The 23,437-nt window shown below is 39.7% G+C and overlaps 1 protein-coding gene across 1 annotated transcript; it reads right to left on the bottom strand.

The window, feature by feature from the left end:
• Positions 1-3,784: 3,784 nt before the first annotated feature.
• Positions 3,785-22,151, bottom strand: UPK3B (uroplakin 3B). Its single transcript, XM_069757299.1, has 6 exons — positions 21,994-22,151; positions 19,064-19,207; positions 18,752-18,956; positions 14,321-14,400; positions 11,246-11,375; positions 3,785-5,520 (listed from the first exon to the last, which is right to left on the bottom strand). Exons 1-6 carry the CDS (start codon positions 22,046-22,048, stop codon positions 5,391-5,393), a joined length of 744 nt encoding a protein of 247 aa, XP_069613400.1. The 5' UTR covers positions 22,049-22,151; the 3' UTR covers positions 3,785-5,390.
• Positions 22,152-23,437: the final 1,286 nt, after the last annotated feature.

The following is a 23,437-nucleotide window of genomic DNA, read 5'->3' as shown; positions in this document are numbered from 1 at the left end:
CTCCTCCTATCTTTCTGACCGCTCCTTCAGTGTTCTGTTCTCTGGCTCCACTTCATCTCCTCTTCCTCTCACTGTCGGGGTACCCCAGGGCTCAGTCCTTGGCCCCCTTCTCTTCTCCCTCTACACGGCCCCAATTGGACAGACCATCAGCAGATTTGGCTTTCAGTACCATCTTTATGCTGATGACTAGGGTTGAGCGAAACGGGTCGGCCATTTTCAGAAGTCGCCGAATTTTGGCAAAGTCGGGTTTCATGAAACCCGACCCGACCCCTGTGTGGCGTCGGCCATGAAGTCGGCAATCTTCTGAATCTGGTATCAGAATTCCGATCCCGAGTTCCGATATGTTTGCAATATCAGAAATCGGTATCGGAATCCATATTTAAGTGTAAAATAAAGAATTAAAATAAAAAATATCGCTATACTTACCCTCTGACGCGCCCTGGTACTAACCGGCAGCCTTTCTTCCTTCGAATCAGCGCTTGCAGGACCTTGCGGTGACGTCGCGGCTTGTAATTGGTCGCGCGACCGCCCATGTGACCGCTCGCGCAACCAATCACAAGCCGCGACGTCACCGCAAGGTCCTGCAAGCGCTGATTCTTAGGAAGGAAGGCTGCCGGAAAGAAGCAGGGCACGTCCGAGGGTGAGTATATACCTAATAGGTGATTGCGACCAATCACAAGCCGCGACGTCACCGCAAGGTCCTGCAAGCGCTGATTCGAAGGAAGGAAGGTTCCCAGTTAGTACCAGGGCGCGTCCGAGTGTGAGTATAGTGATATTTTTTATTTTAATTCTTTATTTTACACTTAAATATGGATCGCAGGGCCTGAAGGAGAGTTTCCTCTCCTTCAGACCCTGGGAACCATTGGAAACACAATGCACTGCATTGGGTTTCAAGTTTCGGCCGACCCCGACCCCGACTTTTTTATAGGATCGGCCGATTTCACTCGACCCGACTTTTGAAAAAGTCGGGTTTCGTGAAACCCGACCCGATCCTATAAAAGTAAAAGTCGCTCAACCCTACTGATGACACACAACTATGTACGTCATCCCTGACCTTACCCCTGCTGTACTACAGAACGCCACTGACTGTCTGTCCGCAGTCTCTGACTTCATGTCCGCTCTCTATCTGAAACTCAACCTCTCCAAAACTGAACTTCTTCTGCTCCCACCATCTACTAACCTCCCTAAACCTGACGTTTCCCTCTCCGTGGGTGGCACCATAATAACACCCCGGCAGCAGGCACGCTGTCTGGGTTTTATCTTTGACTCCGATCTCTCCTTCACATCCCATATACATATACTAAGCAATTCCATGTTGAAGCAAGCTGCAAAAAGACATGTTTTCAATATGCGTTTGGGTAGCGTATACCTGTTTTATAGTACCGTATATAGCAGTACACATCAACTATATACTTTTTGAAATATGGCGTAGATATGTCTCCCCCTTCTGATGAGCTGTCAAGTTGGTGGTGGTCGGTGCTTGACGCTGCACCTTTTGGGCTGGGGACACAGTAAGGGTACCGTCACACCATACCATTTACCAACGATCACGACCAGCGATACGACCTGGCCATGATCGTTGGTAAGTCGTAGTGTGGTCGCTGGAGAGCTGTCACACAGACAGCTCTCCAGCGACCAATGATGCCGAGGTCCCCGGGTAACCAGGGTAAACATCGGGTTACTAAGCGCAGGACCGCGCTTAGTAACCCAATGTTTACCCTGGTTACCAGCGTAAAAAAAAACCAAACACTACATACTTACATTCCGGTGTCTGTCCCTTGCCGTCTGCTTCCCGCACTCACTGACTGCCGGCCGTAAAGTGAAAGCACAGCACAGCGGTGACGTCACCGCTGTGCTCTGCTTTCACTTTACGGCCGGCAGTCAGTGAGTGCGGAAAGCAGACGGCAAGGGACCTGACGGACACCGGAATGTAAGTATGTACTGTTTGTTTTTTTTTACATTCACGCTGGTAACCAGGGTAAACATCGGGTTACTAAGCGCGGCCCTGCGCTTAGTAACCCGATGTTTACCCTGGTTACAAGCGAACACATCGCTGGATCGGTGTCACACACACCGATCTAGCGATGACAGCGGGAGATCCAGCGACGAAAGAATGTTCCAAACGATCTGCTACGACGTACGATTCTCAGCAGGATCCCTGATCGCTGCTGCGTGTCAGACACAGCGATATCGTATGGATATCGCTGGAACGTCACGAATCGTACCGTCGTAGCGACAAAAGTGCCACTGTGTGACGGTACCCTAACAGTTTCACTGTAACATTGTAGTGGGCTACATACAGTCTGATCAAGAATGTTAAACTAAGAACCTCATGTTCAGTTTTGTCAATTTTTGCCTTACAGCAAACATGACAAATACAGAGGTCATCAGCAGGCCCCAAGATGCCATGACAATCATGTTGTGTTGGGATCAATGGAGTTCTGAAAGGACACTTTCTACCATTTCCAACCTCTTCAATGCTGCTACCACAATTGATAGCGGCATCTTACTTCTGTAATAAGCTCCAATTGTAGCAGTTAGAGTCAAGTGCCAGCTTTATAACACAGTCGGCGCCCATGCTGTTTGGAGAGGGAACAGTTTTTGAACCTCCTTTATACATGTACAGCAGATGTCATAGATTGAAACATGGGTAGAATGATCCCACTGGGCACCGTGGGCCCTGTCACATGCACAGATTCACCTGGTGTGGGCGGCAGCCCTGGAAAAACTCATTTTGTTCCTAAATGTAAAGTTAACATATCTACTGTTTGTCGCAGCTCTCTTTACAAATGACTTGCACATTGCTTTATCAAACAGATGGCTCTCCTGGTGTCCATGGTCTCATATAGAGCTTTATATCATAAACTTAATGGGTTATCTTATATTTCTCTACACTGTGCATTCCTTACAAGAGAATCACAATAAATAGTTATGCTGCCACATTGTGAAGATAGCAATTACTGCTGTGAATGCTATTTTGATAATGACATCAATAATTTTATTGTTGTAGTTTATAAAGATAAGCTCTGACTAATCATATATGCTGCATTGTATCCATTATTACCCACAGGTGATGGACTAGCACATATGCTAGGTATGCCACTTATTATCTCCTCTTGAGCACACATTCAGACAGTACACATTCATACAGGGTAAGTTTGATGTGCGGGGTATTGTTAAAGCTGTCTAACATGGGTTACATTTTTATATTACAGTGGGTATGACAGCAAGACAACTGTTATTCTGCTCACATCTAGCGGTGGATCCTTATAGAAATCGGGAGACATATATATTAGATTTAGTGATTAGCGATTGTGCTCGGATAAGGTGCTATCCGAGCATGCGTGTGTCCTAATCAAGTACTATGAGCATGCATATGCTAACAAACAGGCAATCCTTGCATGTGTTGCGGCAGTCAAACAACCACGAGACATGCAGCAGCGCGGACTCAAGCATATTTTTCAAGCGCGTGCTCGGATAACACCTTATCAGAGCACGATCACTCATCACTGGTTAGATTCTCATAAAATGATGACAACATTGGCAGGATCTGCCAAAAATAATGTTATGTGGATGACTAGGTTATGATAATTAATCACTATGTAATAACTCCTATGGTAGTGACCATCATCAAATTATACTCAGTTTGAATTAACCTTGTACACACTTCTAAATTCCCATAATCAGATATCATGATGTGCCGTGCCCAATGACAAACATAATTCTGTAACTCCGTGAGTCAGACTGTTTTTTAAATTTTACATACAGTAGATGGATTCTCAGCGAAGGAGAAAAAACTTTATTGTCACAACGTAATATTAGTGATGACAGATTCACTGTATAATTTTTCAAGCTCTTAAATCTTCTTCAAGCCCAAATTCTTATTTGGAAATGAGAGTAGCTTGTGTTGCCAAGACAAATAATGGCGTCACATTTTTTTCACATAAATGACATTCGAACTAATGTTTCTGCCTGTGTTAAGCTGGCACTATAGAGGGACAACCATCCACCTGCCTCCTTTGTCATATGTTTAGCTTCCCGAAGTAACAAGAATGGCACAAAATCAAGTTATTTCCACATTATGTCTATATATTCCTGTCATATAGTAGTACATACAGATCACTCAACAAAATGAAAAATAAAAAATAAGTTTTGCTTTACAAATCCTCCAACACTAATTCATACTTTTGTAAGATATGCAGAATCATAGCAAGCAATGACATTACATGCTGGGTGTAATATCGAAATGACATTATATACTGCGTGTAATAATGAAGTGACATTATATACGGAGTATAATAAATAAATTACATTATACAATGGGTATAATAATGAAATAACATTATATACTGCATGTAATAATGAAATGACATATACTGAGTATAGTAAAAAAAATGACATTATATACTGGGTATAGTAAAAAAATGACATTATATACTGGGTATAATAATGAAATAACATTATAATGAAATAACATTATATACTGGGTATAATAATGAAGTGACATTATATACGGAGTATAATAAATAAATGACATTATACACTGAGTGTAATAATGAAATAACATTATACACTGCGTGTAATAATGAAATGACATTATATACTGAGTATAGTAAAAAAAATGACATTATATACTGGGTATAATAATGAAAAAACATTATATACTGCATGTAATAATGAAATGACATATACTGAGTATAGTAACAAAAATGACATTATATACTGGGTATAATATGAAATAACATTATATACAGCGTGTATTAATGAAATAATGATCTGTTGTTTCAGATGCTGCGCATCTCGTATCTCAACAGCATAGACAATTGCCTTCAGATGACCCCAAAGCATCTGAAACAATGGATACTGGAAGCCTGTGCTAGCATTTCTTCTGTGGTGTTGCTATCCGTGTGTCAAGAGTGGGAGAAGAGCGTTGCATTGACAATCCAACACAATGGGCAGCACTTTGAACACATTTAATAATTGGTCATAAACTTGTAAATAACTCATGAAAGAATAAAGTTACATTAAAACCAAGCACACCATTATTTTTCTTGTGAAATTCTCAATACGTTTGATGTTTCACATGACCCTCTTCCCATTGAAAAAAATAAAGTTGGATCCAAAATGGCCAACTTCAAAATGGCCGCCATGGTCACCACCCATCTTGAAAAGTTCCCCCCCCCCCCCCCGTATACTAATATGCCACAAACAGGAAGTTGATATCACCAACCATTCCCATTTTATTTAGGTGTATCCATATAAATGGCCCACCCTGTATACTGAGTATAGTAAAGAAATGACATTATATACTGGACGTAGTAATGAAACCACATTATATACAGGGTAGAAACAAGCATTGCCAGTTCTTGGATTGCCAGAAGAGCAGCAGATTAAGCCATTGGCTGAGAGTATATTTCAGCATGTTCAGGTGCATGATGTGTCTTATAATTCTTCAGATTCTGCGGTTGAGGTACGCGGGTTTCAATTTTTTCAGTCTTCTTGCAACAAATTATGTTTTCCCTAAAAAAATAAACATAAATGGAGATATCAGCAAATAATATTTTATGAAAGAATTATGAAATTTAACTACATTTTTAGCTAGGTTTTTTTTCTCAAATGTTCTAATTGACCTAGGAAATCCCCATAATTTTGTCAGCACTTGGGTGATAGAAACCTCATAGTCTCTTTTTCTAATAAATGATATCACTCATCCTCATTTTTTATTTTAGCTTCACCAATTGGCACAACAGTTATTTTCCAGGTTCTCACTTATGTTGACATCTTTATTTCAAGAGCTGTCATTTTTTACTCATATCAGAGCTGTTGTTTTTTTTACAGAATGAGTTGTATGTTTTCGGCATCATGTAATTTACTAATAATGAGCTTATAAATGGAAAAAATATATTTGTTGAAAACATTTTAGGAGGTTTTTTTTTTCAGCTGTTACCGGCATATTAACTTTATTCTGCCGCTCAGTACAATTGCAGCAATTCAAATTTACATGGCTTTTTAGGTTGCAATAGTTATTAAAGTTTTTCCTTTTGGCTTTTTCCGCCATATCCTAAGAGCCACAACTTTAAAAAAAAAAAAAATCTTTCTTCTATGGAGCTGTCAAAAATCTTGTTTCTTGCTGGGCGATCTGTAGTTATTATTGGTACCATTTTAGGGACGTATATTAACTTGTTGGTGCTCTCTCCATTTATACCCTATATAACTTAAATAAAATCTGTCAGCAGATTTTTAATATTCCGTCTGAGAGCAGCATAATGTAGGGTTCCATCGATGTGACACTTGCTGTAATTTCAATACATTCAGTGCTTATCAGCAGGAGATTGTCACTGCCGAACTAGGCATCACATGCCAGCCAGTCCAGCTAATCTGTGTAACCCCACCCCCACCACCGATTTCTCGAGACATATTGTACTTTATGGTAGTTGTAAACTTTGTTCGATATGACTTACATTTATTTGTGAAAATATCGGAAATATGGTGGAAATGTAGAAAATTTTGCAATTTTCAAAATTTGCAATTTTTATGCCCTTAAATCAGAGGGTTAAGTCACACAAAATAGTTAATAAATAACATTTCCCACTTGTCTACTTTACATCAGCACAATTTTTAAAGCATAACTTTTTTTTGTTATGAAGTTAGACGGATTAGAATTTGACCAGCGATTTCTCATTTTTACAACAAAATTTACAAAAATATTTTTTTTAGGAAGCACATCACATTTGAAGTGACTTTGAGGAGTCTATGTGAAAGAATATAACCAAAAGAGACACAATTATAAAAACTGCACTCATCAATGTGTTGATAACCACGTTCGAGAAGTTTATTAACGCTTTAGGTGCTTCACAGAAATTAATTGAATGTGGAAGAAAAAAATAAACATTAACTTTTTTCCACAAAAAATTTATTTTAGACCCAATTTATTTTAAACCCCAAAACGCACATTGTAGAGCTCAGAATGGAACGACCACTTACTAGTGACATCATTTTGGAAACTGAACCCCTCAGGGAACTTATGTATATGTGTGATGAGCACCATCAACCCCACATGCTTCACAGAAGTTTATAACGTTGAGCAGTGAAGATACAAAAAAATTGTTTCACATAAAAATGTTTTTTAGCCCCAAATTTTAGATTTTCACAAGGGTAACAGGAGAAATTGTATCATATAATTTGTTGGGCAATTTTTCCTGAGTATGCAGATATCCCATGAGGGAAAACTACTGTTTTGGTGCACATCAAGGCTCAAAAGGAAAGGAGAGCCATTTGACTTTTTGAATGTAAAATTTGCTGGAATAATTAACAGATGCCATGCCATGCTTGAAGAACCCATGAGGTGCCTAAACAGCGGAAACTCCCCACAAGGAACACCATTTTGGAAACTAGACCCCTCAGGGAACTTTCTGGATGTGTGGTGAGCACCTTGAACCCCCAAGAGCTTAACAGAAGTTTATAACGTTGAGCCATGAAAATGAAAAAATCACGTTTATCACACAAAAATGTATTTTAACCCCAATCTTTTTATTTTCACAAGGGTAACAGGAGAAAATGCAGCATACAATTTGTTGAGCAATTTCTCCTGAGTTCCCCAATACCCCATATGTGGTCGAAAACTACTTTTAAAGCACAGTGCAAAGCTCAGAAGGGAAGAAGCACCATATTGGAGTTCACATTTTGCTGGACTGGTTTGATGGTACCATGTCACATTGGTAGATCCCCTGAGGTGCCAGAACAGCAGAACCCCCAATAAATTACCCCATTTTACAAACTACACCTCTTATTGAATTTTTGTAATGGTGCAGTGATCATATTGACACCACAAGTGTGTCACAGAATTGTATACCGTTGTGCAGTGAAGAAAAAATAATTACATTTTTACCACCAAAATTTAGTTTTAGCTCTAGATGTTACACTTTCACACTGGGAAATAGGTAAAAATGGCACCAAAATTTGTCTCACAATTTCTTCTGAATGTGGAAGTACCCCATATTTGGCTGTACAGTACTGCTTAGCCATACGGGGACACTCGGGAGGGATGGAAAGCTATTTTCCTCCTGCAGCGCAGATTTTGATAGATTAGTTTACGGACTCCATATACAGAGCCCCTAAGTGCTAGAAGAGCAGAATCCCCCTCAAGTGACCCCATTTTGGAAATTATGCAAACATTTAGACACTAAGGGTATGTGCACACGTCAGGATTGCATCAGGATTTTGTCAGGATTTTTCATCAGGATTTGTAGCCAAAACCAGGAGTCGGTAATAAATGCAGAAGGGGTGCATATGTTTCTATTATACTTTTCCTCTAATTGTTCCACTCCTGGTTTTGGCTACAAATCCTGATGAAAAATCCTGACAAAATCCTGACAAAATCCTGATGCAATCCTGACGTGTGCACATACCCTTAATGTGGCTCAGACACACTGGGGCTCAGAAGGGAGAGGACATTTCGATTTGGGAGTGCAAAATTTGCTGAATTTCTTTTGCGGAGCGAGGAGCTATAGCGCTTTTCCAGAGCTTTTGTACTACCAGTAATGTGGAAGCCCCCTATATTTCCATTATCAGGTGATTGAGCTGAGCGGGGACTTGATTTGTCGTGGATTGAATTGAAGCTTTTGTTGGGAACATTTTACATGACATCACACTTATCCAGCGCTCTACGCTGAGCGCTGACATGAGGGTTTATATCTAAATCTCTGAGTGACATGATTCAGATCCCCCCAAGAGATCCATTCATTATAATGCAGCAACAGAGATATTGTGGACTTTGTCTGTCCTCTAATCAGCATTGTCCTTCTTTTTAGAGGTGCACAAAACTGTAGAGGACTGCGATTTTATGCACACCTAAAAAGACGGACACTGATGGATCATAGGCGGCCAGACAGCATCCACAGTGCCTACATCTGCCTCATTATAGGGAATCTTCCATTGGAGGTTCTGTCTGAATCACGTATTTCAGAGATTTACACAGAAACCCCAGTGTAAGCGCTCAGCATAGAGCACAGGATAAATGCGAGTTGAGCCTTACTGCGATCTTTGGGAGGCAGAATGAACAAATCAACAGCAGGTGAAGAATTGGTTGTATTTATTTTTTATGCCGTTCCTTGTGCGGTATAAGTGATTCGACGACTATATCAGGTCGGTGCAATTTCAGCGATACCAGATTTATATCTTTTTTTATGTTAGGCTGCTGTCACACACTGAAAGACTCTTTTTATTGTGAATTGCCATATTTTGAGAGCTAAAACTTTTCCATATTTCAGCTGACATCGAGGTGATGATTTTATTGGTACCATTTTTGGGCAGATTACATTTTTTGGTCGCTTTCTATTCAGATTTTTGGAAGGCAGAATTAACAAAAAACAGCAATTCAGGTATTGTTTTTTCCGAATGAGGTAAAGTTATTAAGGCAGATTTATTTTTTGGGTCAATACGATTACAACAATACTTCATTTATATATTTTTATTAATGTTTTGGTGCTTTTACACAATTAAAACTATTTTCTAGAAAAAATAATTATTTTTGCATTGCCTCTGATATAGCACTCAGAATAACTTTTTTATTTTTCCACTGACGGAGCTGTATGGTGGCTTGTTTTTTGGCGGGACAAGAAGATGTTTTCAATTGTATCATTTTTACTTACATTCATTTTTTTTATCACATTTTATTCCACTTTGTTTGGTGGCATGATGATTAAAGCATTGTTTTTTGCCTTTTTTTGCAGTGTTCCCTGAAGGGGTTAACTATTGATTGAGTTTTATAGGTCGAGTCGTTCCAGATGCAGTTATACCAAATATGTGTTTGTTTGCTTTTTACATAAATAAATGTATTTATCGGATGAATATTTTTTCTGATTGATGGCATAATGCAACCAGGCAGCCTGTCATCCAGCAGAAATACTGAGCACCGTGTGCTCAGTGTCTCCCTGCGATTTGCTATTCCCTGTCTGAGAAAGTTCTCCTGCTTGTGGTGGCATCTGACAGGTCTCAGGACGCTCATAGCCAGTGAACTCACTTCAACTTTTTGACGTCAGTGCAAACGCTGTGGGATAATTTCTCACGGCACTCGCGCCAACGTCACAGGTGAAGTGAGTTAATTGGTCGTGAACTCGCGGGACCTGTCAGACAGCACTGTGAGCAGGAGAACTTTCTCGTGCTCGTGGTACCCTCAGACAGGGAAGAGCAGTTCGTAGAGACAGACACTGAGCATACGGCGCTCATTGTGTCTGCTGGATGACAGGCTGCATGGTCACATCATGCAGCCTGCCATCTAAATGTAGCATAGCTGAACCCATCGTGGGACAAATAGATTAAAAGCATCTCTGCGGAAAAGTGAGGAATATTGGTGTTTGTTTGTTTACCTCTTTTGCAGATGACGAGGGCATTGGGGGAATGGGCAATGTCGTAAGTACGGTTTAATTAAGAATATTAAAGGCGTCTGTGTCATTCTTTCATTAAAGGACTTTTTTCTGGGTGTGATTTTTTTTTTTACAATGTGACTATTTGGCTAGTAATGGGGGCGTCTTATTGATGCCTCTCCATTACTAACCTCTGGGCTTGATGTCACCTGACAATACAAAGGTGACATCGACCCCACAACTATCAACCCACTTGCCACCAGTACAGGACAAGTGGGAAGAGCGAGGCAAAGTGCCAGAATTGCCAGAATTGGCACATCTTAGAGAGCTGAGAGCTGATGCTTTTAGCGTGGGGGGCCAGTATTCATGGCCCTTTCTTAGGCTATTAATATTATTTCACAGCTGTCTGCATAGCCTTTGCTGGTTATTAATTATAGAGAGACCCTACGTCATTTTTTTAGGGTCCCCCATTTTAATAACCATACAGATGTGAGCTGATATTAATAGCCTGGGAAGCTCCATGGGTAATTACCCCCTTCCCAGGCTATAAACATCTGCCCCCAGCCGTTGGCTTTCCCTCTGCTGGTTACAAACATTTTTCCAAACAATAATCTTTTATTAATTGAATACATGTCCAGTAATTTGCACACACTGTACTAATTGTATATGTGTGACCCCGACTTACGACAGATAATTTTGTCAGATTCTACTTCCAGTTTTGAGAGATATACAGACCTTTCTACCACATGAAATGCTTTTCCATCTATCTATAGCTTGAATTATGTTCCAGGTTATAGCTACAAAATTGTGACACCATACATAGCAAGCATAATATCACTATATAAAGATATGATGTGTTATTGAGTGAAGTTGTTCTTTACCTTCCGATAATAAGTGTCCCAATAAGACAAACCAGAAAGGTAGCCAATAGGATTGAAAGGATGGAGGTAATGACAATCATTCCACCGCTCCGTCTTCCCGGCCATGTATCAATTAATGATGATGCTTTACCTGTTCAGTGCACAAAGAAATTAAAATAATAGTGATTAAACATGTTTTGATAAAATCACATTAAGGAGGTTATCTACTTTGAGTACAATTTTTTTTTCTTACTCACGACCTTGTAATTTACCATTTTTGAGCTTTTTATTTTTTGCTGCCCTTCTTACCAGAGCCATTACTTTTTTATTTTTTCATTAATGTAGTAGTATAAGGGCTTGTGTTTTGCGGGACGAGTTGTAATTTTGCATGACATCATTGATTTTACCATATAGTGTGTTATGAACAGGTGATTCAGAACCCCAATGGACCTGGTGGTTACGAGCACAGAAGATGACCTGATAGTTGCTAATCACATAGGACGAGCTCTGAGACGTGGGAACTCTGCTGACCGCAATCCCTAATCCTATCACACCACACTAGAGGTAGCCGTGGATTGCTCCTAACGCTCCCTATGCAACTCGGCACAGCCTGAGAAACTAGCTAGCCCTGAAGATAGAAAAATAAGCCTACCTTGCCTCAGAGAAATTCCCCAAAGGAAAAGGCAGCCCCCCACATATAATGACTGTGAGCAAAGATGAAAACACAAACACAGAGATGAAATAGATTTTAGCAAAGTGAGGCCCGACTTACTAAATAGACCGAGGATAGGAAGGATAGCTTTGCGGTCAGCACAAAAACCTACAAACAACCACGCAGAGGGCGCAAAAAGACCCTCCGCACTGACTAACGGTACGGAGGTGCTTCCTCTGCGTCCCAGAGCTTCCAGCAAGCAAGACAAACCAATATAGCAAGCTGGACAGAAAAAATAGCAAACAAAAGTAACACAAGCAGAACTTAGCTTATGCAGGGCAGACAGGCCACAAGAACGATCCAGGAGAGAGCAAAACCAATACTGGAACATTGACTGGAGGCCAGGAACAAAGAACTAGGTGGAGTTAAATAGAGCAGCACCTAACGACTTAACCTCGTCACCTGAGGAAGGAAACTCAGAAGCCGCAGCCCCACTCACATCCACCAGAGGAAGCTCATAGACAGAACCAGCCGAAGTACCGCTCATGACCACAGGAGGGAGCTTGACCACAGAATTCACAACAATAGTGTACTGTAAAACCGGAAATAAATTCCAACTGCTGTGAAATTACAAAAAAACAGTGCAATTCCACAATAGTTGTTTGTTTGTTTTTTTACCATGTTCACTAAATGGTAAAACTATCCTGACAATATGATTCGCCAAGTCAGTATGAGTACACAGATACCAAACATGTATAGATTCTTTTTAATTTAGTGGTGAAAAAAAAAATCTGAAATTTGTAAAACAAAAAAAAAATTGCTTATGTCCCCATTTTCCGAGACCTGTAGCATCTTCATTTTTCATGATCTGGGGCTGGGTGAGGGCTTATTTTTTGCACTGAACTGACTTTTCTTACTGATGGCATTTTTGGGTAGATATAATGTTTTGATCGCCTGTTATTGCATTTGATTTCAATGTTGCGGCTGCCAAAAAACATAATTCTGGAGTTTTGATTTTTTTTTTCATTACATCGTTTACCGATCATAATGTACTTTATTTTGATGGATCTGACATTTCTGAATGCAGCGATACCAAATATGTGTATCTTTTATTTTTTCTCAACCATTTTATTTTCAATGGGGCAAAGAGAGGTGATTTGAACTTTTGTGTTTTAATTTTTTAAGATTTTTTAAAACTTTATTTTTTTTAAACTTTTTACTGACTTCAATAGGGCTCTCTGGAGATTTGAAGCTGTGATCATCTGACCTCCTATTCTACACATAGCAGTGCTCCAGCCCTGCTATGTGTAGCAAACAATCTGCTATGAATGCCGGCCACGAGCTCATGTTCATGGGAGATTCACAATGACAGGCACATGGGCCTTCTGTAAGCCTCCGGCTGTCATGACAACCCATCAGCACCCAGTACAAAAAAAGAACAGCATCCCATCCAGGTGATGAAAGATTAAAAGAGCTTTATTCTGCCATGATGCAACGTTTCGACCATTATAGGTCTTTATCAAGCATACTTAAAGTGAATCTGTCACCAGATTTTTTCTACCTCATCTGAAAGCAGAATAATGTAATGAAAGAAACCCTTAATCCAACAATGTATCACTTTGTGCCACAATTACTGCACTCGGTATTAGAGTGCTTAGATGTAGCAGATCACAAAATCTAACACCACACCACAGTTCTCTATGTACATTATCCATAGACAGTGGGCTCCTTATCAAAGAAGGGGCATGGTCGGACAACTTGGCACAAGGCAGCTAGTCAGGGCAATGATGATGTCCTAGTGATAAAACCTTTATTGTATGTAAACAATGACACACAGCCTAATAAGTGACACATCGCTGAGATCTGTGTTTCAGCCCTTTGCTCCTGCTATCTTTAGATTACATATCAAAAACCTGCGACCCGTTTCCCTTTAAAGAGCTGATTTGGAAAGCCAAGGACCCTCATTATCTTGATAGGTGGGATTTCTATAAGTAGAACCTGCAACTATGAGACATTGGAGAAGTTTAATATGGCAATGTGGCCCTCTGACCAAAGATTTGGCACCCTTGCATCAGGGTATTCTATAAAATAAAGATCTGCATAAAATAAAGGTCTGCACACAGTAGAGGATTTATTTGATGAGACATCTGAGCATCCCTTTAAAATAGTCTTATCTTGTGCCACATGTAAAAAAACCATTTTAGTGCTCATAGTGGGTAGTCATTGCTACATTATGTTGGGATTTTGTAGGTATACCATATGAGGATTTCCTGATAAATACCTCCTCCAGAAGGCTTTGATATATGCCATTTTATACGTATACCCTAGCTTATGTAATGCCTGAGCACATGTTAAAAATGTTTTGGCAAATGTACGGTTTTAATGTGATGTAAACAAAGCCTTACATTGATTATGACATTTGCCGAAAATCTTTGTTGCATTACCTTGGCGAAGTGTGATTGGGCCAGACCAGCCAGTTTTATCCACAAAGGCACCAGTCGAATCCATAACAACAAATATAACCCTGAAAAACACACAAACAAAAACATTTTTATCTATTATAATTTTAGAAATCATTTGATTTCTTTTGATTCCCTAATTCGCCTTTAGTTTTATACAATACAAAGGTGACATCAACCCCACAAATATGAACCCGACTTGTCACCATCACAGGGCAAGCGGGAAGAGCCGGGCAAAGCGCCATAATTGGTGCATCTAATAGATGCGCGCCTTTTCTGGGTGACTGTGGGCTGCTATTTTTAGGCTGGGAGGGCAATATCCATAGTTCCTTATCAGCCTGAGAATACCAGCCCCCAGCTGTCTGCTTTAGCTTGGCTGGTTGTCAAAAATGGGTGTGACCCCATGCCATTTTTTTAAATTATTTATTTAAATAATTTTAAAAAAGCATGGGGACCACTCTATTCTTGAAAACCAGCTTTCAGTTTTGCCTGGCTGGTTATTAAAAAGATGGGAACACACTCCATTTTTTAAAAATTATTTATTTATTTAAAGTCTGATGGTGCAGCGCTGAGCTTAGAGAGTTCACTGCAGTTCATAGTGAGAAATTTATCACAGTGAATTATGGTTAACTCTCTGAGCTCTGTGTTAGCAGTGATCTTACCAAGGTCACCTTTGTTCATGGGCCCAGCTACAGATGCAGCCTCAGTGAACTGTGATAACCTCAATAATGTCACAGCTAGTCACTGAGTCTGAGCTTGCAGCAGCTCATTCTCAAGTGGTTCTCAGCCTGAATGGTTGCATCTTGGCACCGTTCAGATTGAAAACTGATTATCCTCAGACATAGAGAGAACATTGGACAGGCAAGGGATATGGTTGCTTTTTATTTTTCGTTTTTTTACAGGAGACGTTGGCTTCAGCTGAGGGTTACAGCCCCCAGGTGTCATTTTTGCCTAACTGGTTATCAAAAATACAGGAGAACCCACTCTCTTTTTTCTTAAATTATTATTTATTTAGAGCGCAGATGCCGGCTGATGAATACTCCCATCCGCCGCGCCTGCTCTCTCTGTTATTAGCAGCAGGCATATGCTGATGGGAATAGTAGTCCCATCAGCTGACACCAGTGACTGGAGGTAAACCTCTTACCTCTGGTCACAGCTGGTGGCTCATGCTGTCATTTAACAGCTTGGGAATTGCAGCTCTCTAACTGTCAGAGATAGTGTTTGACTAGCGATCAGAGGCAGAGTTTGAGCATGACAGCATGGCAAACACTGGATGTTTGGCCCACCATTTAAGTTAATGGGGCCCGGGTTTAGGTTTAGATACTGTTCTGGTACCCGAACTGAACTTTTTTTTCAACTGTTTAGCGGAAACCGCCGGACACAAACATCCAGGGGTTTGCCCATCACTAAAAGCCTTTAAATGTGTTTAAAAAAAAACTACCTACAGATCAGTTCAGTAGTGCAGATTTTTCTGATAAGATATCTTACAATGTTTCTTATATTGGCATGTGTATGACTGATTTATGTAACATTTGTTGAAAGGACAGGTACTATTACAATGAGAACCTCTATTTGGGCTCTTTGACCAAAAGGTGCTACTTAAATAGGTTATCTTACTACTGGACAACCACTTACTAACAGCTCCACAGTCCATTATAAAATAAAAAAGCTTCACACTTAGCTCCTGGGCCAGAATATTTCTTCAGATGGCATCACTGTGTCCCTCAGTGATCTATTGACATGTCACCTAATGCAATGCATGGCCGCAGATTGTCTGCAGTGGTCACATTGTATGGAAGGAAAGGCTAGGGTCACATTGCATTTAGGGCAGTCCGTCTAGCGCATAGCGCTACGGACTGCACTAACGCAATGTCACAAAAAGGATCGCGTTAGCCGATCCCGCTAGCGCAGATCCCCGCTAGCAGCGTTCGCGGTCCGTCACTCAAATGATGGCACATCGCTAGCGCATGCCCAATGTGGGCGTGCGCTAGCGATGCATTCGCCATTACAGGCAATGGCGGCGTTAACGGACTACGTTACACCGTGTTATGCCACGGTGTAACGTAGTCCGTTAAACGCGGTCACATAACGCAATGTGACCCTAGCTTAAGAATGAAGTTCTTTTTTAAAAGATGATCTGTGGAGCTGTTAAGAAGTGATTGACCAGTAATGGACAAATGGTAAACCCTTTAAGCACCACCTTTCTATAAAATAAAATACACATATATATATATATATATATATATATATATATATATATATATATATATATATATCAGGTGAAAAAAGTATTGAACATGTTACCAAGTAAATATATTTCTAAAGGTGCTGTTGACATGAAATTCTCAGCACATATCAGTAGGAACCCATCAAATTCACACAGGCAAGAAAATAAAACCATAGATGTCCATAAATTAAGTGTAATAATGAGAAATGACCCAGGTAACAAGTATTGAACAGATAAAGAAAGAGAGAAGCAAAAAGCCACGGAAAGTCATGAAACCAGCTGAAATCTGTCAGTAATTAGAAAGTATTCCTGCCACTTAGTGAAAAATAAATATCAGCTTGTTCAACTGATGGCCTCATCACCAAGGTTCCACGCAACAAACATCTAATGATGGGTAAAAGCAGTGAGGTGTCTTAAGACCTTTGCAACCTTATTGTTGCAAAACACACTGGTGGCATTGGTTACAAAAGAATTTCTAAACTACTGAAGGTTCCAGTGGGCACTGTTGAGGTCATAATCCAGAAGTGGAAAGAACATCATTTCACAATAAACCATGGCCAGTAGCTGCCCACAAGATTTCAGAAAGAGGAGTGAAAATAATTATCAGTAGAATTGTCCAAAAGTCAAGGACCACCTATGGAAAGCTACAGAAAGACCTGGAATCAGCAGGTACAATTGTTTCAAAGAAAACTACAAGTAATACACTCAACTTCCATCGCTCACCAAGCAAGACTCCATTGCTGAACAAAAATCCTATTCAAGCACGTTTACACTTTGCAAAACAACATTTAAACAAGCCTGTGAAATACTGGGACAATATAGTCTGGTCAGATGAGACCAAAATTGAACTCTTGGATGCCATAATACACACCATGTTTTGAGATCAAAAGGCACTACATATCACTCCAAAAGTACCATGGTAACAGTGAAATTTTGAGGTGGGAACATCATGGTGTGTTGCTTTTTTTCAGCATATGGCACGGGCAAACTTCATATAAAAGAAGGATGAATAGACGAATGAACCAAGACATTTTGATAAAAATCTGCTGCTATCTACAAGGAGGACATTTCAGCAAAACATTGATCACACAGCCAAGGAAACCCTCAGTTGGTTTCAGAGAAGGAAAATAAACCTGCTAGAATGGCCCAGCCAATCACCTGAAGTGAATCCAATAGAAAATTTATGGAAGGAACTAAAGCTCAGAGTTCATAGAAGGAGACCACAGAACCTTCAGAATTTGAAGAGTGTTTGTGCGGAAGAATGGGCCAGGGTCACACCTGAGCAATGAATACAACTATTTTCTCCATACAAGAGGCTTCTTGATACTGTCATCACCAACAATGGTTTTTGTACAATGTATTAATAAATTTCATTAAGCGTCTTCAATACTTTTTCCTCTTGTAATTTCTCATTATTACCCATGAATTAATTTATGGACATCTATGGTTTGATTTCTTTGCCTGTGTGGATTGGATGGGTTGTTACCGACATCTGGTAAGAATTTCAATGTCAACTGCAACTTTAAAAATATAGTTGCTTAGAAAATTGGTGATGCGTTCAATACTTAGATCACCTACTGTAGGTCCCCACTGTCATTTCAACAAACCTTGCATAAATCAATGGCAAATATATAAACATTGTAATATATCTTTTTAGTTCAAATCTGCTTCTTCCACTCCCCCTGCTTCATGAACTCAACATCCTCAGAAAAAAAACTGCTCAAATTATTTTGTTCAAAGCAAAAGGGACCGTCAAAACAGTGAGGTGTCAGGTTATATCTCCTATTATAGTGTATGGAGAGGTGATGGGATTAGTATTGAGGTGCAGTGAAAGGCATGGAAAAAGGCAGAGATACAAATTGAGCTGTTGCTGGATTCTCAGCTACAATGCTCAATAATGCTGTATATTTTTCCATCTTTCTCCAGCTTCTGTTTGAGTGCTACAGAAATAGAAAAGCACTCTTTCTCAGAGTATCTATTATTTGGGTGTTAGCATAACAGCTAGTCTCCACCTAATTCTACAGAGAAAACTAAAATTGGAGATAGAGCCTGAAGAGGGGAAATCTGTTGAAAAACACAGGATACAAGTGATATAATGGTCAGGAATAGTGTTATTGTTCCCGTATACACAACAGCTTTTTACAAAGAGTTATCTGAGATTACAGGTACCTTAAACAGTCTGTACTTACCGGTATGGACCAGCAGAAGTTAAAGGTTTGTTGCAGCTGTTTGAGTTGTCAAAACAGGACAAGTCAGTACCAATTTGAATGTATTCGGCTATGTTATCACAGGAATATGAATTCTCACTGGCAGTAAGGGTGTGATAATAGCCCAAAGTTGCAAATGTAGAATAAGTAGCATCTTTGTTTACCAAGTTATTGTCACTCAATTGTACTACAAGGAAGGAAACACAAAAATAAGAAAGCAACTAAAATAAAATAAAAAATACCTTTTTCATGACAACATTGCAATTCCTGTTGAGGAGTGCAATAATTATTTACCTGTGTCGTTAGCAATAACTATCCATACATTGTTAGTTGTGGCCGAGTTAAAGATGCACTTTGGTTTGGACAGAATAAATGTTGTAGCTGTCAACCTTCCTTGCAAAGATGTGCTAGCCAGTTGTGGGATATAGCTGGTAAAATCTAAAAAGAACAAAACACATGTAAACACATTGCCCCCTAATATAAAGACACATCATAATTTAAAACACAATTATACCTTTAGTTAAGGTTTTTGCACAGATCTGAGTATTTATCTGTATGTAATCTGTATGACTCGTCTTTATTACTGTGTTATCGTTGAATACCTAATAGAGCACCATGCAAAATGAAGCCATAATCATGGCTACCAATATTCTGTAAATTTCTGAACCGTATGTAAAAATAGTGAACTTTTTCCCATGGTTGATAAAAATATGCTTTTTTATGTGTCCATTTTTTTTTAACCTGTGGGTGATATCTGTGTTTGTAAGAAACATTGTTCTATTGTTTCCATTGCTGCCTCTAGTGTGTTCATATCAGCATTCTATTCCAGATGTAAGGTGCAATTATAGTTTACTTTTTCATGTATTTTAGATCAATTGGATTATCACAAAGACTGCTAACTCGATGCACACAGGCACTATAGGTAGCCAACTTCCTAAAATATTCAGCTGTACCCGAAAGTTACATAACCTGTATTTTTTGGGATGAGGGCAGGCTGCAATGGCATCTACTTTTCCAGCCTCTGGCTTCAGAGTTCCTACACCATCTAAGTGTTTTAGGTACTTCATCTCCATCATGCCTATCTGACACTTTCCAGCCTTGATGGTCAGGCCAGCAGTTTGAAGAACCTGAGACAAATTGGGCAGGTGTTCCTTCCAAGTGAGACTAAACACTGCTATGTCTTCCAGATATATAACTGCAATCCTTGAAGGGTCCTTCAAGCAGCTGGATAACCAAGTACTGAAAAGTGTCAGGGACATTTTTTATGACAAAAGACATGACCCTGGATTAACAAAGGCGTAATGAATGCAGACCATTCCTGAGATTTCTTTCACATAGGGATCCTCCAGCAATTCTGTTTAAAATCCATTATAGTTAGATACTGGGCTTTGACCAATTGATCCAAAAGCTCATGCGAAGAATCAGGTATGTATCATAGGCAGTGATGGCATTTAGTCTCTTATAGTCCAAGGACTACAGGGGAGGCCCATGTACTCTGCAATTTCCAGGTTACACCCAAAGTAAGCATTTTGTATATCTTTCGGTTAATATCTGCCTTCACCTCTAAAGAAATATGGTATATATACTACATAATAGGAGATTGTTGCCCAGCGTCCACATGGTTGATGGCTAGCTGGGTCATCCCAAGCTTCCCAGGGAAAGTGGGTAGGAAGAGTTGAATTAACTTGTGTAGGTGGGCTTTCTGGTCCACAAAGAACTTTGGTTTAAACTAAACATCCTCAATGGCCTCAACCCCTTGGGCGGCAGCCACAAGATCTACAAGGCATTTCCCCCCCAGATTGGAGGAGGAACTGAACAATCACAGCAGCATTTGCTATTCATGGCTAGGAGACTTTGCAGATATAGAGTGGAAGTCAGGTCATAACCCTGATCTCCTGGGACATTTCCCCCAAACTGGGACTGTCCCACTGGATCCGGGATGGCTGTGAGCTATGCTTAACAGATATGGATCTCTTCATAATGATCCTCTTTACTGCCCTTTCTAGCTTGGTGTGCTCCCAAATGCTGGTTCTATAGTATAGCAGCCCCTACTACTGTACCTGCTTCTATGTCAGAGTGTTTCTGCCAGAAAACCAGTGATAAAACACTTTGAAACGTACCCACATTTGCAATGCCAAGTTGCGCAATTATTCTGTGACTGTTCATGATTTTATGTCCGTTTTATGTCAGTTTTAGGCAATGTGTGTGCCTCTTAATGAATTTGGCACATCATATTCGTTCACAGAAAGCCAGTCTTAATGTATCGTGGATGTAATCTGTAGCTGAATTTCACAATGAATCTACAGCTACAAAATGTACAACAAATTGCAAATTTTCCTTTGCATTTCATAAAATCTCATCTACAATGCAGTAATTGGAGATTTTTTTTGGTTGTGAACATGGCCTTATTGATCGTGGGGGCCCGACCTCTGGGACCCACACCAAGCAGGAGAACCGAGTACTTTTATCTCCGTTATAGAAGGGAGCAGCAGTGCGCATAGCCTGACCGCCACTCCAGTCATTCCCTATATTATATTATATATTTTGCATATTATCCATTTAAATGATAATGTGTGCAAACTGTAAAACGCTGCGGAATATGTTAGCGCTATATAAAAATAAAGATTATTATTATTATTATAAATTCCTTGAGTATCTGACCTGCTGCTCCATTTTATACATTTTGTAAAAGAATAAAAGTTCCCTGATGGGGATAAAGATTGATTATTGTGCAACCACCATCCACGATCAATAAATTATCACCTCTTCTTTGGATAGATGGTAACATGCTTTCTTCTTTCCTTTGGATAGGTGATAACTAAGTTGTTTTCCCCGGACAACCACTTTATATATATATTTCTATACAAATATGAAGTAGAACGGCACTAGGGTAGAGCGCATCCAAAACACAGGACTTATGGACGGACAGCCGTGTATTCAGGCGCCACAATCACCGAGGGAACCGGTGCTCTGCACAAATATCCAACAAGCAATCCATACGTAGTAGAGAAGAAGAAAATATGCGGCACTCACCCCAAATTGGCTGTGAAGATTGTGGTCTTTATTGGAGAAAAAATATAAATTACATCCGTTAGGACATCAGGTATGTACGAGGGTGCGGTATAGGAGCTCAAGCTCCTTCTTCTCTACTACGTATATATATATTTCTATCTAACATTCATTCATCAAGCAGCCAAACAGTAATATGATAATGATACACTTACCTGCAGCAACAGCCGATAATGTAACAAGTAGCCATAGTTGCCTCTTTAAAGACATTGTGATGATGTTCTCTCTTCGGAGCTTGAGGTGCAGACGAACAGTGCACTAAGGTAACTGCAACTAAATTCAGGAAAACATGGCAACACCTTTCAGGGCAAAAGAGCTCTGCATATTTATTGAAATGCCTGAAATATCTACATTCCTCCCATTCATGCAGATAGTAAACGTGTTCTACTTGTTTTTGCTCTTGAAGCCATTGTACTAGTGCTCTGTTAGGGTCTTGCATCTGCTCATTGTTTTGTCTTCCTTGAAATGTCACCAAACCTGTCCAGTCATCTGAGATATCTCTCTAGAAAAAATGTGAAACCTTTATTTTCGTTCCAGGGACAAAACTCATGACTAGTTTCTCTGTCTTTAAGTTGAGTGTTCTCCTTTTTCTGACTGATTAGAATACATTACTGTATTATTATTCCTTTCAAGGGAACCTGTTAGGTTACACATGCACTCTGATCTATCAGCATATAATGTTATGGAGCAGGAGAGGCAGAACAGGTTGATGTATTTGTTAGATTTGTAGGAAACAATTCACTATAAAGGCTCGTTCAGACAAGTTTATTTTAAGTACTTTTGCTGTCCAAGTAAATATCGGACAGCACAGTGACCAGTATGATTCGATAGGGCTGTGTCTGTGTGGGAAAAAATCACTTGCCTTGAAAAAGTATTCATACCCCATCAACTTTTTCACATTTTTTCATGTCACACATGTATTTTATGTGATCTCCTAGCACAAATTAGTGTAAAGGAAATGATACATGGTTTTCTAAATATTTTTAAAACATAAATCAGAAAATTGTAACGTGCATTTGTATTCAGCCCCCGTAGTCTAATACCCCTAAATAAAAACATGAATTACCAATTCCCTCCAGAAGTCACATATTTTGTAAATTGAGTCCACCTATGTGTAATTTATTCTCAGTATTACTACACCTGTTCTTTGAAGGCCTAAAAGGTTTGTTTGAGAACATTAGGGATCAAACAGCATTATGAAAAACCTTGGTTCATTCAGAGATCCACAATGAACTTCTGGAGTGAATTTGCTGCACTGAAAGTAAAGGGGCCGAATAATATTGCACGCCCCACTTTTCAGTTTTTGAATTTCCACAAAAATTTAAAATAACCAATAAATTTCGTTCAATTTCACAATTGTGTTCCACTTCTTGTTGATTCTTCACCAAAAATTTACATTTGGTATCTTTATGTTTGAAGCATGATATGTGGGAAAAGATTGAAAAGTTCCAGGGGGCCGAATATTTTCGCAAGGCGCTGTATGTATGCATATATGTGACCGTGTTATTTTCAGGGCTGCGATGATCATCGTGACAAGACAAGTCGTGGCTAGGAGATGTCAACATGAAGGTTTGATCAGATAGAGAAGAAACAGCAGAA

Source organism: Ranitomeya imitator, chromosome 3, assembly GCF_032444005.1.
Source record: "Ranitomeya imitator isolate aRanImi1 chromosome 3, aRanImi1.pri, whole genome shotgun sequence".
Taxonomy (NCBI): Eukaryota; Metazoa; Chordata; class Amphibia; order Anura; family Dendrobatidae; genus Ranitomeya; species Ranitomeya imitator.
Note: the sequence above shows the minus strand (reverse complement) of the source record. Positions and strands in the feature narration are given on the sequence as shown.

Coding starts and splice junctions, on each gene's coding strand:
- UPK3B (XM_069757299.1), bottom strand. CDS start 22,048: ATGTCTTTAAAGAGGCAACTATGGCTACTTGTTACATTATCGGCTGTT. Junction 18,957..19,063: donor AGTTATTGCTAACGACACAG/GTAAATAATTAT, acceptor CCTTCCTTGTAG/TACAATTGAGTGACAATAAC. Junction 11,376..14,320: donor CCCAATCACACTTCGCCAAG/GTAATGCAACAA, acceptor TGCACTGAACAG/GTAAAGCATCATCATTAATT.